The sequence below is a fragment of the Rhinopithecus bieti genome, unplaced genomic scaffold (genome assembly GCF_001698545.2).
Source record: "Rhinopithecus bieti isolate Rb0 unplaced genomic scaffold, ASM169854v2 scaffold_2254, whole genome shotgun sequence".
Lineage (NCBI taxonomy): Eukaryota > Metazoa > Chordata > Mammalia > Primates > Cercopithecidae > Rhinopithecus > Rhinopithecus bieti.
Window position 1 is genome coordinate 485144 of NW_016803982.1, and position 19225 is coordinate 504368.

General features: G+C 43.8%; 1 protein-coding gene and 1 long non-coding RNA gene across 4 annotated transcripts in view; both read left to right on the forward strand.

Annotated features, from left to right (window-relative positions):
* Nucleotides 1-211: 211 nt before the first annotated feature.
* Nucleotides 212-6870, forward strand: LOC108521621 (uncharacterized). Its single transcript, XR_001883227.1, has 3 exons — nt 212-339; nt 3418-3530; nt 5097-6870. It is a non-coding gene; the product is annotated as an uncharacterized LOC108521621 (long non-coding RNA).
* A 3021-nt stretch (nt 6871-9891) lies between these two features.
* METTL21C (methyltransferase 21C, AARS1 lysine) overlaps nt 9892-19225 on the forward strand; it is a 12339-nt gene continuing 3005 nt past the window's right edge. Inside the window, exons 1-4 of one of the 3 annotated variants that reach the window (XM_017861588.1) lie at nt 9892-9922; nt 10536-10670; nt 12187-12325; nt 15760-15911. In XM_017861588.1, the coding sequence (XP_017717077.1) occupies nt 12196-12325; nt 15760-15911 (282 nt within the window). In that variant the 5' untranslated portion in view covers nt 9892-9922; nt 10536-10670; nt 12187-12195. Of the gene's footprint in view, nt 9923-10535; nt 10671-12100; nt 12326-15759; nt 15912-19225 lie in introns of all 3 variants that reach the window. The other 2 variants (XM_017861571.1, XM_017861581.1) reach the window with 2 other exon arrangements.

Here is a 19225-nt window from a genome sequence, read left to right on the forward strand (position 1 = left end):
ATCTTCCATCTTCCTCATCTTCAAGGTAAGGTTCCTCATCCTCCACCATCCCCTAGGTGACGTCTCATACCCCGATCTGTCTTCAGCAAGAATCCTGTTAGGTCAATTTAGCCAGAATCCTCCTTACCCGGATGTTACCTCATAGTAATTTTCTATCCACTGACCCCTCCCTGCTCCTTGACTGTAAGTTCTTACTTGGCGCTGCTGTGGTAGAACTTGACTCTGTCAACTTGAAATAATCAGAAGAATTAGAACCCAGCTTGAAAGAGGTTATTCAGGCTTTGAAAAGCTGAGAATATAGAATATCCTTCCAGGAAACACAGACTCCAGAGAAATGAGGTGGGTGCTCTAACATTAAAAATTAAGCTTTTGCTTATATAGGCAGAAAACAGAGAAGTTTAGTTCGATTATAACGTTTTCTATACAAGGCTGGTTTATGAGTTACAACAATTTAAACAGTGACAGTTTGTTTTCTGTTTGTTTGCATTTTCTTCCCAATTTAAAACAGTATATTTAATATTGCATCTTTAGACAATATTATGTGATAGCCATAAAGCCTTTGTGTGAGAAAGGGAGGGAGAAAGTTTATCTATAATGAAGATCCACAGTGAATAGGGAAGAGGTCTTCCTCGGGGCCCTTAAGTCATTTACACTTAATAGAACAACGTAGGGACAATGCAGGGAAGGAAGAAGACTAATCTCTAATCAGAGAAACACAGGTTTCAATTGCCTGGGTTATGTTTGCCTGCTCACCTGACTCAGGTCCCATAATCACATTCCTTTAAGGGTCAAGATAATTTAAAGTTCCAAAAGCTTAGATTTTAAGTTACTGATTTTCACAAGCCCCATTTCCGCCATCACCAAATCTCTCTGCCGTAGTTGCTCCACCAACCCCGATGGTCCTGAATAACATCTGCTTTACTGTGCTGTAACCAGCATCCCTGAATAATGTTTTCTTTAACAGAAGTGCCAAAAACTATCTTTATGATTTTGCAAGATTTTCCCAGTTTACATTCATCTCCTGCTTCAGGGTTTTCTTTCCATTTATTTTGACAAAACTAAATGAAACTTGCAGTTAACTTTAACTGAGTAATTAAAGACAACAAAAAGCAAACAGAGCTGGAGACAGAGAGAGAAAAAGAACCCCAGTGAATTAACTGTGGCAGTACCAAGCGATTTGATGCTTTCTGGCCCACAGGCCTGGCTACCGGGCACCTAGAACCCTCAGGGCTAGAAGTTCAGCTGCTTGTTGACTAAGCTCTAGGAAAGGAGAGGAAGGAGCAGAAGAGGGCGGGGAGGGGAAAGGAGAAGGGCAGCGTGTGAAGCTCTAAAAGCTTCTGATTTATTTTGCTGAAGATCTAGTCATCAGCTATAGAAAGAAAGGTGTCGTTTGGTAACTGTCATAACCAGGTAGTTTATGATAGCTCGTGTTACCTCTATCCCACTGTAACGAGAGGATTTATTTGAAGCTGTCTCTCCATCAATGACAGGGAAAGATCTTGAGAAAAAGACAATTTCATGTAACATCTTTCAATATATTTTACTCCATGGTACTTTAGAATTTCTGTTATATAGCAAATGCCATATTTAAAAAGTACCCTTTCTAAATTTCTGTTGTTGGTATATAAGAATGCTGTTTTGGGGGTTGGTTGCGGTGGCTCACGGCTGTAATCCCAGCACTTTGGGAGGCCGAGGCGGGCAGATCACCTGAGGTCAGGAGTCTGAGACCAGGCTGGCCAACATGGTGAAAACCCCTCTCTACTAAAAATACAAAAATTAACCGGGCATGGTGGCACACGCCTGTAATCCCAGCTGCTTGGGAGGCTGAGGCAGGAGAATCACTTGAACCCAGGAAGCAGAGGTTGCTGCAGTGAGCGGAGGTTGCACCATTGTGCTCTAGCCTAGGCAACAAAAGCAAGACTCCGTCTCAAAAAAAAATAAATAAAGAATGCTGTTTTTGTACACGATCTTATACACAGTTGATAAACTCCTTCATTCGTTCCAGATAGTTTGTCATAGAATTTATTGCATATTCTAGATAGAAAATCATGTCATCTACAAACATGAAACTTTCACTGATTCCTTTCCTATTATTACAGCTCTTATTTCATTTCCTTGCTTTTATCATACTGTCCAGACTTCTGCACAATGCTAAACAGGAACAGTGACAGTGGATATCGTTGTCTTTTTCCTGTCTTTGTTTTTGTAATTTTCCTCCATTATTTATTATCATAAATAATAATGAATAATATAATATAATATATAATATATATAATATATAATATAATATAATTCCTTCATTCATAAATAATGCATATATTTAATGTGGGCTTTCAGTGGACACGTACTGTCATGTTTATGAAGTCTCTCTCTCTATATATATACACACACACACACACACATATATACACATTTTTTTTGAGAAAGAGTCTTGCTCTGTCACCTAGACTGGAGTGCAAGGGCACGATCTCAGCTCACTACAACCTCCACCTCCCAGGTTCAAGCAATTCTCCGGTCTCAGCCTCCAGAGGAGCTGGGACTATAGGCAGCCACCACCACACCAGACTAATTTTTGTATTGTTAGTAGAGATGAAATTTCACCATGTTGTTTAGGCTGGTCTCAAACTCCTGACCTCAAGTGATCTGCCCGCCTCAGACTCCCAAAGTGCTGGGATTATAGGCATGAGCCACTGGGCCCTGCCAAAGTCCCCTAATACTTACGTTGGTTTTAAAAGACCATGAATGATGTTGACTTGTACCAAACCTTGTTTATATATCTTTCAAGATGATCATATAGTTTTTCTTGTTTAGTCTGTTAAAGGGAGAAATTACACACAAATTCCCTCTTTCTCACCTCCCACTAATATCACAGGATGTACCCTGTACTTTTCCTCATGCTTACAGAATAATCATTTGACAAGAGTATGCACACAGCCACACATACACACACACACACACACACACACCTCCACACTATGAGGCTAGATTAGAAGTATGTGTGATAACAAACCCCCAGCATCTCAGTGGTTTGTGCCCTAAACGTTTGTCTTGGTCATATAAGATCTGCACGCAAGGGGCAGTGGTTTTCCATGAGAAGGTGCAGCTATGGAGGCAGCTTCCTTGAATGGCTTCATTATTTCTCCATCCAGAGACTTTGCTTTTTACTAGAGAATGGGGGCGAAGCAGATTGGAGAAGTTCCCAGAGGCTTTTCCTTCCAGAACCTGCTGGAGTTGGTATGAGAAAGGTGCTATGTCTCTCAGAGACAAAGGAAACAGAACCACAGAGCTGAAGAGGCGCATCTAGGCCACTCATTTGGAAAGGGGGAGGGCTCAGCTTCCAAGCAACAGGCTCTCTGTTGCTTCTCACCTGGATAGATATTTAAATAATTCAGCCTATTTCTCCCCAAACCTTGACAGCATGGCCTCATGGGAGAACATGTCTGTCCAACTGAGTCCATTCCTTCCCCTAGAACAGGGGAAGGAATGAAAGGAATTCCTCGTTGTGGCACATCCCAGAATAGTTCCACCAGGTAAACACATTCTTTCCTAATAGAAATCTGTTGGGAAAAAATGATCTTTCTGAACAGTGGTCAACTGCTGTTGCTAAAATCGGAGCATGATTAGTGACAACTAAGTCCCCTCTCAAAAGTGTCATGTCCAAGCAGCAGACGAGACTATGGAAAGAACAGACAGCGTTGGAAGCATCTGCTCCTGGCTGGGAGTCGTAGGGTGTCAGAGTCATGGGGCAGTCTCTCCCGCTGCTTCCCAGGCCTCGCAGTAAAACAGGAACCGAGGCATCCTTGCCCCTCCTCAGCTTCCAAGCTGAATCACTGTGAAGAGATGGTGTTTCCACACTGATACATTTATTTCACTTCATTTATCTGAGGATGAAAGTCAGCTGCCGAAAGGTATCATTTATTAAAGTGGAAAATAGAATCAATGTCATTACCAGAGTATCCCTTATTTCAAGCACATTTTCAGTGTCAGACTTTCTCATCCAAACTTGTTTCCCAAGCACGGCGTTCCTCCATGTAATTAATATCACATGCTTATAGCTCAGCTGCAAAGCATTCTTGGCTATTTTGATAACATGAAACTTGGCAGTTACCAGTTGTGATTTACACGTGGTTGCAGTTGGAGATTTTTCTAAAATTACAATAAAATTTCTTTGAGGGGAAATCTGTTTTAAGGACTGGATTGGGGAAAGAAAATAAAAAATAGAAGTGAACAACTCAGTGTGTCTATTCTCCAAAGTGCATATAAGTTTATCAAGGCAACACAGATCAGAGTGGCCTTCTGATCAGAGCCACTTTACAAGGCAGGTGATTTATGGACAGCCAGGCTGTCCCCTGCAGTGAAGCGTGGGGCTTGAATGCTTAGGGACAGTCATGTGCTATTTTTAAAATGAAAAGACTACAACTTCACTGCGGTTTCCAAACCTATTGAATTATTTCACTCCTGTGCTTTATTCCCTTCTTCACTGGTAGTGTTGGTCATCTAAGACGAAACAGAAGTAAAATTTTCCATGTTCATAAGTCTGACAAATTTTAGTTTACAAAATTCCTTTCTCTGCAGGTGGAGATTTGACACTCTACCTGAGTGGATACGGGATTTAATTGTTACCAGAGCCAAATCCAAGGCAGGAAGAATCCCATCTGAAGATCCCAAGGCACAGGTGTTCTAAGTGGCCTCAATCGTTGCATCCCATATAGAAGGAGCTGCCAGTCTCAGCGGCTGCTTTCAGGGGATTCGCCCAGAAGTCTAGCCAATGCAGGGCTGGGTCAGGGGGCATTGCAGCAACCCTGGACCGTTCGACACATAAGGTTCTGAGTTTTGGGTCACTGTGTTATCAGCTAATTGAGGGACCGGAAGTTATGAAATTGCCTGATTTCACTATGACCTTTTCTCCTTTACACACTGAAAATCACACACATCGAATGTCAGTGGTTCCCAGGGTTCTTGAAGAATGTCTGTGTCTACAATTAAACCCTCACTTCTCTGGGAGGGAATTCCCATTGAGTCTCCCTTATAAGTAGGCATGGTGAATATGTCTTGCATTTGTCTGATCAGTATCTCTTCCTTTGTGGACCTTTTAGGAAAGATCAGTGTGGAAATCAATGAGCCTCCTATTGACATTCTGGGATGGGAACAAGAATAGCAGCCCATGGCAAGCTGTGGTGAAACAGCCAATCACGTTATTGTCAGTGGTCCCCTGGGATCACGTGCCTGTTATGGAGGAAGCAATGGAGCCAGGGGAGAAATGGACATCATCTAGAGGTCTGGACTTGGGGAAGTGCAACTCCATTGCTTTTAGTTGCAATAGCTGGAGGAGACTTCAGGTTATTTTCTACTGTAGAAAGGGTGGGTCTCCATTGTGAAGTTGTATTTATGGAAATAAGGAAGTATGTATGCACTGGATGAGAAGAAGGGTAGGAGGGTTATTATAAACCTTGCCTTTTATGAGTTATGACCCTGCATCCCTTTTTTGAGTTGCCAGCCTGCTCTTTGTGATTTGGTGCAAGGCTTCCCACGCAACCCAGCACTGACTATAGGGGTGAACTTAGGACTAAGTTAGAGCACTCGGAATCTTTTTCCCTAGACATTGAATCTTGACCATAGATACACAGTGATGGATGGTGACTGCAGTTGTGGCCTTCAATGGCAGTGTTTAAAGAGAAGGTCCGTGAACTCCTGCTGCTGAGATCTCTGGAACCAGAGCAGCCCTGTACCCTTTAGATCTCAAGGCCCTATGTGATATGGGACCAACAGGTTCATATGCCACTGTGTAGTAACAGGCCAATGCACTGAGACAGCCAGGAGGCAGCAGAGAAAGAGTGTAATGATTGCATGGCTCCTAGCAAAGAGATGGGAGGAGACCCTTAAATCCATCTCCTCGAGAGTTCTGAGTTGGGGTTTTAAAGGGGATCTTGGAGGGTGAGGGGCTGGAAAATTGGGGTCATTGATTGATTGGTCAGGGCGAGGAGGATGAAATCATCAGGATGTGGAGCCTGTGTGCTTTGGTGAGTCAGTTTCTTGTGGGGGTCCTTCAGACCTGCTGATGCTGGTGGTTTTAGTGGCATGCAGGACGTGAAAGAATATCTCAAAGGAAAACAACATTTCATAAGGTTCCAGTTGTTATCTCTAGAGCAGATAAGGGGATCTATAATCTTGTAACAGGGTCTATGTGATTCTAGGACAAGAGACAAACAACAACAAGGAAGCGCATCAGAGAACAGGCCGCCCTCACGATCAGTGCTGGGTGTGCTGCAAGCTTGTTTCAGTCTCATTTCTCTCCTTCCCTTCTTCCCTGATTACTTTAATGAAGTTTATTGGGACGGTTTCAGATGCTCAACTTTCCATATGATTAGGTGAGTGACCCAGAACCCTTCCAAAGAACTCTGTGGACTCAACCCTCTGCTTGAACAACATACAAGATAATATAAGACATTTATTTATTGAGGACCGTCTAAGCCCCTGGCACTGTGCCAGATTCTTTCAGCTGTATAAAATTTCACTTTCTCTTAATGATTCTGGAAAGGAATGATGGCATCTTATGAAGCTGTAGCAGATGCTGTCCTGGCCTCGCTCACGTCTCTCAGACATGTTGGAGTGCCCCGGCTGCTGCTCTGCACGTGTAGCTGAGGTCCTGGTGGAAAAATACCACCAGAGCTCTCTGAAGCTGGAGTGGAATAATTCTGAAGTGTGTGTTTTGCCTGTTTTCCCAGTGTCTCCCCAAGGGGCTAAACTCTGGGCACCTGCTCCTGTTGCTGGTCTTGTGGCACACATGTGGCAGGATGTCACCCTTTCCCTGGGTTGTGTCCATTTTCCTTGTTGTGTTATTCATACTCTCCAAATAAAATGCTTTCACTCAAATCCCTGCCTTTGTGTCTGCTTCTTCGAGAAACCAAACTAAGGAAGATGGGGGCTTCTGGGATGGTTGGAAGATGCAGCTCAGGGTTGGGCCTGTGTTAATCCTCTATCAATGCGAATCCACCTCCACCGTATGGATGAGAACACTGAGACACAGGAGAGGCGAGAACAACTCACCTGACACCACTCAGTCGGTAGACACCTAGGATGGCAATTGGGGTTTACCCTTCATGGCAATGCTGATCCTTTTCCTGGCCCAGGGTGGCTTGACCTTTGCACTGTAGACATTCTGAGCTGCGTAGTTCTTTGCTGTGCAAGGCTGCCCTGTGCATTGTAGGAGGTTTTGTAGCATCCTCTATGCACTAGATGCCAGGAGCATCCCACCCCTTATTGTGATAACTAAAAATGTCTCCCCAAAATTGCTGAATGTCCCCTTGGCAGGAGGGGAGGATTCCTCCTTGAGAACCACAGCCCAAGAGAGCCAGATTCCGTAGGAAAAAGGGCAGTGCCCATCCTGATGGAGAGAGGCGAGTGAAAGCACATGGACAGCCTCCTTATGCAGACTTTGATCCAATCTTGTATCTTCTGACTCCAACTCTGGCCCACTTTCCATTATGTAGGCTTCTTGGGATCAATTGTTCCACTGCTATACTTGTTAGAAAGTTCTTTCCTGTTGAGCCCAAATCTGCTTCCCGGTAACTGACTTCATCAGCGTGCCCTCTGAAGCCATGCGGGAGTTCTAATCCTTTTCATGGGCTGCACTTCAACTATTTGAAAACAACTTGTGTGTCCCTGCCCTGTCCCCTCCCTGCCCTGCCTCCCGCCAATCGCTCCCTGAACCTTTGGAGCATCCCCTTGGCTGCTTGGGCACTCAGAGGTTCACTCAATAACAAATTCAGCAACCACAACACCTACTATGTGCCAGGTGCTACCATATGTCAGGAACAATTCTCAGACAGGGAATTCAAACTTCTTGGTTCCTTCTCAAACCTGCAGACAAGAATTGCCAGAGCCTAGAGTTCATGCATGTTAAAGCTTCTGAGGGATTTGGGCATAGTCTGCCTACAGTTAAGTCCAGCGTTTAAGAGCCTTTGATCTACCGTGGTCTAGCTCCAGGCAATAGAGCTCTGATTTGTATCTTAAAGCAGCTATCTAAAAGATGGCTTTGAAGAAAGTATTAAAAGGAACTCTTTTACAAGTTATTTATTTATTTATTTTATTATACTTTAAGTTCTGGGGTACACATGCAGAATGTGCAGGTTTGTTACATGGGTATACATGTGCCATGGTGATTTGCTGCACCCATCAACCCGTCATCTACATTAGGTATTTCTCCTAATGCTATCCCTCCTCTAGTCCCCCACCCCCCAACAGACCCCGGTGTGTAATGTGTCCCTCCCTGTGCCCTTATGTTCTTATTGTTCAACTCCCACTTATGAGTGAGAACATGCGATGTGTGGTTTTCTGTTCCTGTATTAGTCTGCTGAGAATGATGGTTTCCAGCTTCATCCATGTCCCTGTAAAGGACATGAACTCATCCTAAAAATAGGATGCTAGGTTAAAGAGGTACATGTTTCTATCAAGTCACACTTTCAGTAAAATAGCTTTTAAAAAGTTTATGAAAAAAAAATAAATAAATAAAAGCCTAGAGGTTGATGCAAAACAATGTTTGTGAGGTTTCCTTCTCTAGATAGTAGAATCAAAGGAGATCAACATTTTTTCCTTTGTCCTTTGCTTAATTTTAAAGCTTATAGAATGAATGCGTATGTGTGTCTATGAGTGTGTATATATGTATATAAATATATACACACATATTCACATACATTGCCATCAGTTTTTAAAAGATTTTTGTAAAATTGTACTGATGAACATCTTTTTGCTGTTTCTCTTAGGGACTGATGACACCTGGAAGAAATAAGTCACAGAGATGCAGAATATGATCACAGAACTAGAAGCATTTGGGGAATAAGAAAGCATTAGAACGATAGAGCTAGAACAAATGCCGGGTCATCCCCCATCATTTAGGAAAGTGGGAAAGGTGATTTATATGGGACCACAGCACATCTACATGAACATCCTGAGTGAAAAGAAACTGACATAAAGAACACAAAATAGTGACACCAGAGAAACGAGTACCAAGGGTGGGTACACAAACAAAAAAGGGCTTTTATATCTACTCAAGTTAAAACACCATTCATCCAACTCCCTGGCTGAATGCAGCCTATCACAAATGATTCTTTAATTCCCATTTGTCTGAGGCTTTACTTTACATGACCTATATTCTATTTTAAGGGTTTTTGAGCTTCACAAATGAGCACATGATTTTCCTCCTTCCCTTTCGACTGTCCCTTATTTCAATTACATAAATCACAATGGCTTACTTTTTCTTGGAAGAGGTTTTCTGATTTCCTCTTCCCTCTGCTCCTTCTAAATCCCCCGGATTCAGCATTAAGCCTTTGACTCCTGTCCCTTCTCATGGATAGACGTTCTCCTTTCTTCCTCCCAAAAGCATTCCCTTCCTCTTGGTAGATCCGTGAGTTCTTTCTGGCTGCCAGGATATGGGTCCTAGGCAGAGCCTGGGTGGGGCATGTCCTCCCTGTGGCTACTAGAGTTTGCCAAATGAGCACAAAATTCGCAGGTCTGTGCAACTGTCCAACACCCACTTCTTTGAAAAGTGAACTGGAAGTCTAACGTTTCCAACCACATCGCAGCAACTGGATGCCACGGGGATAGCCTCTGTTATGTTGCAGTGATATTCCTGAAACTTTTGAAGGGAATTCCATTTAATGTTGCTAGGACTGTGTGTGTGTGTCTGTGTGTGTGTGTCTGTGTGTGTGTGTGTGTGTGTGTGAGACAGAGAGAGAGAGAGAGAAAGAGAATTCTAGCAAAGTAATGTGTCTGTGAGGACTGGTAGATAATGCTACCCTAAATAACTTGGGCTTCCACTGGCTGGCTTTTGTTCATAAAATGCTAATCCTTTCAGGTGTAGACCTATATAAAACATTGGGGATTAAAGGTGCACAGAAGCCTCCAATCTCTTCTGCTGCATAAGGTAAAGATATGTTTAACAATTCAAAATTATTTTGGGCTTACTAACAAGGAGTCATTTCCAATTCTTTATTAACTATGAACATGTGATGTAAATCATAGATGTGCTGAACTAATAACAGTCAGTCAGTAGACTACAGCAGTTCTTTTGCAGATGGCTTTTCAATGCACAGCTGTCTTTGGGAGAAGTTAACTTATCACTTCTACAGTGATGGAGAGGTTATCATTTCATTGCACAAGGAAAACTGTCCCTGGTATTTGACTGAAAATAGTTCTTTCCTTGCATGGAAAATGAAGATGCCTTAGATTTAATGTGCACATTCCTATGGTGACAGGCTGAAATTCTGTATACAGCTTCACACTGTGTATTTCCTCTGTAACTTTGAAGACAATAACAACAGTTGATATCGTACGAGCAGGAGGCTTTGCATGGGCGACCCCTCTTAATTCCCACAACCATAGTATGAAGCAGGTGTCACCGTCATCTACATGATTTACTTGGATTGTACATGGCACAGGCAAGAGTCAAAGGCAGGCAGGTTTCTCACTACAGTGCTGAGACGTCTACACTGCGGACCCTCCAGATACTTTCTAACAACCAGTCTGCTATTTTCTAGGGGGAACAATCCACTTCCCGCAGCTGTGAGAATGTTGGAAAGAAGGAGCAAGTGAACGCCTGCAACAGAAACATCCTCCTGTGAAGCAGAGCCTGGTAGAGCATTCTTGGCTGGCTTGGTGAGCTGGAAATTGGGGCAAGTAGTTGATTATTTGATTCTAGAGTCAATGAAAATGCCACATTACTTCCACCACAATCTCATTGCTTTGAAATCTGTTGTGCGGACATGTGTGGGGCACACAGCCTCCCCCAGGTGTAGACAGAATTACCCACATGGTGGGGGCCTGGCACTCTTTCTCATGCTTTGTTCCCTGAGGGCAATCTCGTGCCTGCACGGCTGGATTTAGTGCTGGTCTTAGGTGAGCTAGTCAGTCGTGGCGTGGCTGGTGTGTCCAGTTTCCACCCTCAGTTGGATGGAACCTCAATGTGATGGGCAACTTCTGTGTGTGAGGAATAAACCCAGGACAGTAAACACAGATGAGAACCATTTACATTTTGTAAAAGGGACCAGAAAATGTCACTGTGACGGTGTAGACTTCAGATACACAAAACATGATGGGAAATTTCAGGACAAAGCAGGCATGGAAAAACAAGTCAGAACCAAGGCAACTTGGGCTGTGTCCTGCCTGCTGAGTAAGAATGGAGACTTGGGCTGGATGGCCCATCCTGGCTCTGACTCCTGGCGTCATCCCTGGCCAGCTGTGCTTGGTCTTGTGCTGGTTTTCAATCTCTCTGAGCCTGAATTTCTCTCATCTGAGACAAGGCATCATGCCAGTGTCTACCTCATAGGGTTTTTGTGAGGATTCAACAAATACACATCAAGCCCTTCAAGAACTATGCGCAGCAACAATGTGAGAATTCCTCCAGCAATGTCGGGCATCGTTATTTTAGGACCAATCAATGATCCCAATAGCTACGTCTCTTGTTCTGGACCAGGTACCATTTCCTGCACTTTAATAATTACGTTCACTCTTCTGTTTCTCACGGCAGCCGTAGGAGGTAGGCAGATATTATGATCGCCTTTTCGCTGATGAGGAAATGGGCCCTGAGGGACTGAGTGAGTTGCCCAGTGTTAGAGAGGGAGCCAAGTCGAGCTCCTGGCCCAGGTCCCAGTGCTTTCTACTGTCTTGCAATAGAGCCTCGTAGGAAAGCAGAGCAGCCTTGTGTTGGCTCCAAATCCCAGCTTCTAATCCATGATGTCATTAACCCCAGAATCCACACGTACCCCCAGTGGTATGCAAGTCTGGAGAGATTTTACAATTCAATTCCAAAAGTTATTAGAGATACAGTATGGAGTTCCAGAACTTAGTGATGGGCTACAATATTTGGAGTGGGGAGGAGGATGGCAAAGAATAACTTTTCAAAAGAACAAGAACTTGCTGTAGGCCCCTGAGCAACATAAAACTGGTTTTCAGGCCAAAGCTGCTGTTGCGGCATTTCTTCAGCACATAGGCTCGTGAAGAATGGTTTCTCTGCATCTTGCTCTGCAAAGCCAGGATAACAGCTCCTTGGGTGGCTGCTTTGCTCACTCAGGGAACTAAGCTGAAAAGCAGGCGTTCTTTTCAGCTCAGATAAGCTACACCTTTCGGAGCCCTTCGGGAATGTCTTGGGCTGAGCGACTCGGGCCTTGTCCAGCATTTTCCTCTCAGCAGGCTCCGGCTATGGACGTGTGTCTGAGCTCCACGCAGCAGCCTGGGCGCCTGGGGGAAGGACTGAGCTCCCCGGGTGGCTGGTTAGAGGCTGAGAAGAAGGGGGCTTCGCAGAAAGACAGCACCGGGGGAGCCCTAGAAGGTAACCTCCTTCTTCACCACTTCAACAGTTGACCTCAGTTGCTTTCCTGACGATGACATGTTCAAGTAAATTTCAGTGACAAGAATTTCCATTTCCTTTTAACACTAGATTTTTTACTATAATGAAGCTTAGCAGAAAAATGCTGTTTTGCAAGCATAAACATAATTCCTGTTTTTTCATTATTTGCTTATTAAAAGCAATTCCTGTTTTTTCATTATTTACTTACCAAAGTTCACACATTTGTTTTTATTGCATGTATAGATCTAAGCTTGCTATATTTTTGTAACAAGAACTTAAAAGAAGAAAAAAAAAATCTAGGTTTGTTTCTGCTTTTCCCCAAAATACATTCTTGGCAGCTTTGTCATATAGCGAATCTTTAGAAATCAAACTGTATTTTCCCATTAGGACAATGTAACAGTTTAGGGTTACATTTCTGAGCATGGATTCAGTTGTAAATAAATAATAGACATAACAAATAATATAATAAAAGCCAAGATGCAGCATTTACAGTGTTTATAATTAAAGGTGGTAAAAAAATACATCCCAATACTAATAAATAAGAATGTTGTCTATTTTTACTGAATTGTTTACATAAAAATGCAACTCTAACTTACCTGAAAATCTGATCTCTCTAAAACTATCAGAATAGCACAGATATAATAAATGAAAATATTTCAGGTGTAATGAACATACATTTCTTTATCGTTGTAGAACCTCACAGGGTCTTATGAGAGAATACGTGTATGTCTATGTTTCCTTGCAATGTTGATTGGAAAAGTGTAGCTGTCAAGCTTAATATTTGTCAGTTTATTTACCTGTGAAATGATGAGCCATTCAAAATCAGCCTACTTACTCTTCCTAGTCTCTAGAGAAAAATAAGTCCCCAGATGGTGACATATAGGAGGAGGGACAGGCATGGCCTGGATAAGAATGGGGCAGGGCAGGGAAGCGGCAGGGGCTGGTATAGGTCCCTGATACTCTGAGCCACCACCCATTAGTGTGCTGGTGATGGCTTGTACTGGCACCTGAATTTCAGCAATTTTTGTAGCTGGTTGTTATATATAACCATCATTCAAATTTAAGTTAGAATCTTATTATTAAATAGATTATATTAAAGACAAAGGATATTAAAGACAAAGGTATATTAAAAGCGAAGTTGATACTCAAAAGTCATCATCAATTATTCTATTACCTCTTCCTAATATCTATGCTCTCGAGGTTAATCGTGCCTATGGTGTCTGTGCGGTAGGAACACTACACAGTGGCGAGGTACTGCACATCTTTCCCCAGCGACTCGTGCTGCTTCTCCGAAATCGGCACGGTGGGAGTATTCACTCCAGAGCAATAGTCAAAACCTGTCAATCAGCGCTTCTTCCCCTCTTGCCGAACTGGTTATTAAACATTAATCACCCTATTCTTCGGCCTTCCTCCTGCCTCTGAACCAGAATTCAGAGTCAGTCTCTCAGTTCTGTGTGGTAGGAGCTGGGATTCTGTTAGATGTCAGCGGCTTCCCAAAAGAGGTGGGGAGAGCTACAGGGCTCCCTCCCTTTCCTACAACCTCCCTGCAGCCTCCTACCAGGGCAGGTGACAGCAGAGGACAAGCTCTCAGGACTGAATTGGCTACCTCTATTAGAGGGGTCTTGCAAGTTCACTGAGGTCCCAGGGTTCTGGAAGCTCACCGTTTTTGTCAGAGCAGAGAATTCTCCTTCACAGTGGTCAAACATACTAAATCAAAGTCCCAGGCGAAAACACTCTGAAGAACTGAAGGCACCCGTGATGCTAATTTACAAATGAGTCATTTCATTCCCATTTTTTTCAGTGTGCTGCACACTGATACTTTTGTACTATACAACAAAAAACGAATTTCTAGATAAATTAAATGAAAATATATAGAGACATAGAAACTACAAGCTCCACATTTTGTTCGTAGATTCAACAGACATTGTCAAATTGTTGTGACTGTTTCTAAAGGCTCACTCCAAATCCCTCTACTTACTGCGGAGCTGTTGCTAGCATTGGCAGAGCAGTGGCATGGAACTGTTCCAGGGTGTATGGAATGAGTGAGACCTGAAACATCCGGAGGCCCTGCCCCTGACCTGAGGGATGCTCTGCTGACCAGGTTTCTCCCAAGACCCACTTCCCTTTGCCTCGTATTCACCTCCTCCTGCCTTCCACCTTGAGTGCCTCGTTCAGATTAAAACACATCCAATGTTCAACGGCTGCCTCCTCTACCTTTGTCCAAAGCCCATGTTTTACCTCCTGTTAAACGTTTTACAGTCATATCCCAGGCCACAAAGGCAGGTTTCGTGCAAACAAAACTGACCTTCCTCCCCGCTAGTCTCCGCACTGTTAATTCTTTCCCACCGCTGGGACCAGCACCTTTTCCTCTGCTCCTGGTCCTTCTTCTGCACACTTTGACTCGCTGCTCTTTTTATTCTCAAACACTCTGTAAAACCTGCAAACACTTGTGATCCCTTGATGTCGGCCCGATCAGGTGCTCTTTTCCTCTCATTTTATGTCATTTGAGAGCTGCTAGCGTGGGTCATGGGTTTAAAGGAGTATTTAAAGCAATAGTAACTTAATAGCCAGAGCTCAGCTGACATCCTCCCCCAGGGGTGTGGGGCTGGCTGGGCTTGGGTGGCCTCTACCTTTTGAGCAGCAATTGTAGGAAAGATTGAAGGAACACGCTCCAGCCAACGTGGGAACGTTACTTCACTTCAAGACCTAAAAATAGGCAGGTCTGGCCGGGCGCGGTGGCTCACGCCTGTAATCCCAGCACTTTGGGAGGCCAGGGCATGTGGATCATGAGGTCAGGAGTTTAAGACTAGCCTGACCAACATGGTGAAACCCTGTCTCTACTAAAAATACAAAGATTAGCTGGGCGTGGTGGCACATGCCTGTAATCCCAGATACTCAGGAGGCTGAGGCAGGTGAATCGCTTGAACCCAAGAGGTGGAGGTTGTGGTGAGCTGAGATTGTGCCACTGCACTCCAGCCTGGGCAACAGAGTGAGACTCTGTCTCAAAAAGGGGGGGAGGGGGGGAAGGCAGGTTTGTGTTTACCTAGTTTCTCTGTATCCAGACAGCTCATTTGTGCAGTTTTGCTGGTAAGTTCGCCATTTTTCCATCAGCAAAACATACGGTGGGGACGGATCCACACCTCTTCTGTCCTCCCCTAAATAAAGAAAGGGCCCAGAGCATTCTTTGGCATTTTGTCATGTGATAAAAATGTCACATCCAAATTTCATCCAAATGTCCCCGTCATCCCATATAATTCAATTTTGTGCCAATTTGCAGGCGTTCTCCTTGATAGCATCATCCCCTGTGTTTATGGAAAGGTCGCTCAATCTAATGACGTCTTAGCAGTTGTACCAAGTGTGTCTTTGCACTGGATTTTAACAAATGATGAACTCCATTTTATTTTTCTACTTCACAGAATCCAACAGGATAGAAGCATCTCTTCACAGCCTCCAGACATTTGTTCCTACAGATTACGCCAGCTACACTCAGGAACATTATCGGTTTGCAGGAAAGGAGATTGTCATCCAGGAATCCATAGAGAGTTACGGAGCGGTGGTGTGGCCAGGGGTGAGAGAAGTGTCACGTTTGTGATGTCAGGATTTCTGGAGATAACAATTCCGTACTTCCGAGTTGCCTTGGGCAATTTGTCAAGTTCCTTCATATCCTGTGCTTCTCAATTTGAGGTTCAATGTCTCGCCCCCTGGGGGGTGTTGGTGGTGTGCTTGGGATCAGCAAAAACAGTATTTCTTTCAGAAACACTGGTTTTACTTTAAGCTCTGTTTCTTGAAACATTATTTTTATATTAAATAAACTCAGCTATATGAGGAAGGGAATGCAAAACTTATATAATTTGTTAAGAAAAAACCCAGGGATTTAGAGTTTAGATATTGCAGTGGGCATCTCCGAGACACGCCCATCGACCCTCAGACATTCATCGCTCTCTCTTTTTTTAAATTTTGAGACGGAGTCTCACTCTGTCGCCCAGGCTGGAGTGCAGTGGCACGATCTCGGCTCACTGCAACCTCCACCTCTTGGGTTCACGCAATTCTCTTGCCTCAGTCTCCCGAATAGCTGGGACTACAGGTGTGTGCCACCACGCCCGGCTAATTTTTGTATTTTTAGTAGAGATAGAGTTTCACTATATTGGCCAAGCTGGTCTCCAACTCCTGACCTCAAGTGATCCGCCCGCCTCGGCCTCCCAAAGTGCTGGGATTACAAGTGTGAGCCACTGTGCCCGGTCACCAGCTGTTCATTTCTTTTCCATGGGGGCTGTGCCGGTAGGGACGTTTGGAAGCATGACTTTGTGGCATGTGTACCCCTGTCACAGCCCTGAGAGGATGGTGCTGAAATGAGGGCAGTCCTCTCTCTGGATTTTGAGTCAGAAAAGCTGCCATTTCCGGGCTGGGTGGTCACAAATGTTCACTTCACCTCCATTTGCCTTCATTTCCATGTTTAAAACCTAGGGTGGTGGTAATGTCTACAGCACTCCTGACACGGTTGTCAAAATTGTGAGAATTAATTTCAGGTTGTGAGATTAAATGAAGTCGTAGTGTAAGCTCAAATGAGCTGTCCTCATTAAAGTAATATTCTTGCCACCTTCAGCTGAGAAAATGGGGATGCAGGCCCGTCTGCCGGCGTGGTAAAGCTCCCGACTGGGGTGCAGGGCAGAGCCAAGTTGGGCAGCGGCCCTGGGAGCCAGTGCTGTCGCTTTTCCCACTGCAAACGTTGTCAGTGCTTAGAAAGGCTCCAGACCAGAATTTCTCAATCTGCAGTCTTGTTAAAATGCAGATTCTGATTCAGGAGTTCTGGGGTGGGGCGCATTTCTTACACGTTGCCGGGTGATGCGTATCTGCTGGGCCAGGGCCGCCACACTGAGTAGTCCTGGTCAGTGGTTCCATAGTGCTCCCTCAGGTCATCTGGTGATGACACAGGATGGGAGAAGGGTAGCCAAAGGGCTCCAGGCTCTTAGGATGTCAACCTCCACTCACTCCCAAACAGGGAGCTCTATTTTTACACCTTATGCATATAATTTCCTTCAACCAAAGGCTTTTCTTTGCCTTAAAAACAAGTTTGAAAATCATCAAACTACTCACAGCTTCCTATTGTACACCACAGCAGTGGTGTAGCGATAAAGTGGTGTAGTAAGAGATCAGAGGCCGGGCATGTGGTTTACGCCATAATCCCAGCACTTGGGGAAGCTGAGGCAAGAGTATTGCTTGAGCTCAGGAGTTTGAGCCCAGCCTGGGCAACATAGTGAGACCCCATCTCTCTTTTTAAAAAATAATAAAAACGAAGAGATCAGAAATTGAAAAAAGAATATTTGTCCACCTGACTGTTTTATTCTGAACAAGGTATCATTCATGCACCAAACACTAGCCTCTCACGAAACCTGTTTCCTGAAAGCTGCATAAGAAGGGTATCTAGAGTGGGGATGGCACCCTTTTCCTGTGCGACTTCAGGTGCAACTCTGTGAAAAGATCCCTTCGGAGTTTGCTAACAGGACTAGGGGCTGGGGGGAATGTTTACAATGTCAAAAGACATAGCTGTTCCTGAGAAAAGCTCGGTCTCCAGATGACACCCTGGGGTCAGCCCCTCACAGGGCAGGGCACCAGGAAGGATGCCTGCAGCCATCTCCAGGAAGTTTCTCAGAGCTGCCCTCTGAATGGCTCTAGGTGACACTCTCTTCCTGATATTGACCTCCTCCCCCCAGCCCCCACTGCAAATACTACTCTTCTTTCCTTAAGGACCAAAGAACTCCTTTCTTTAAAACTTCCCTTCTAGACTCTGGAGCTCCTTGCAGTGTGCTGCGGTTGGTGCTGTTTATGTCACACCCATGTTGCTATTTCGCCCACCACCCTGGCCTTCCACACCAGCTGGCTTCTCCCCGGCCCCATGAAGTCGGCCCTGACTCCTCGGGAGCTCTGCGGTGATCCCTCTCCCCTCAACCTGCTGTACGCTTCCTCTTCAGCACTTACCTCCCCAGAATGCAGTTTGTAATTGGCTGACATGGCCCCCAAGTCCCACTACTGAGTTCCCAGACAGTAGAGATGACTGCATCATATTCATCTTTGCTTGTGGCAGTTCAATATGAACAGATGAAGATGAAATGGAGTGACATACAGGATCAGGTTGGCTACTAAACCTACCACTGGTAATCCTAAGAGTGACACGTCTCAAATCATCCTGGTTGCCCCCACTCCAAACTGGGCCCCAAATAGAAAGTAGAGTCCAGAGGAAGATGGGGGCATATCGTTAGCTAGGGCCTAAATGTGTAAGTAAATCATAGAGTTCACTGTTTTTTTAAATCTCAGTGTTCACATTCCTCACTCTAGGCTATTTATACTCAAATTTAAGTAACGTTGCCATTTCTTCTCACAACTCTTCCTAATCTCTCCAATCCAGGGCACTGCTAGTTGATTCCTCATGGCCATAAATGTAAACACCTCAGCAATCAATGCAAATCAAATACCCTTTACTCTTTGTGGAAAGGTTAGAGGAAGGTGGAGGCAGAAGAGAATGAATAAAGAAGAAAGGGATGTTTGATTTCCTGTATAAAAAACTAACAATATTTAGTTATACAGTGTTATATATATAAATGTTGATATATAAAACATTTTATATGTATTATATATAAAATTTAGTTCTATACTGTTATATATACAACTAAATGTTGATATTTATATATATTATATATACAATTTAGTTATATATTAACATATATAACTAAATGTTGATATATAAAACATTTTATATGTATTATATATAAAATTTAGTTCTATACTGTTATATATACAACTAAATGTTGATATTTATATATATTATATATACAATTTAGTTATATATTAACATATATAACTAAATGTTGATATATAAAACATTTT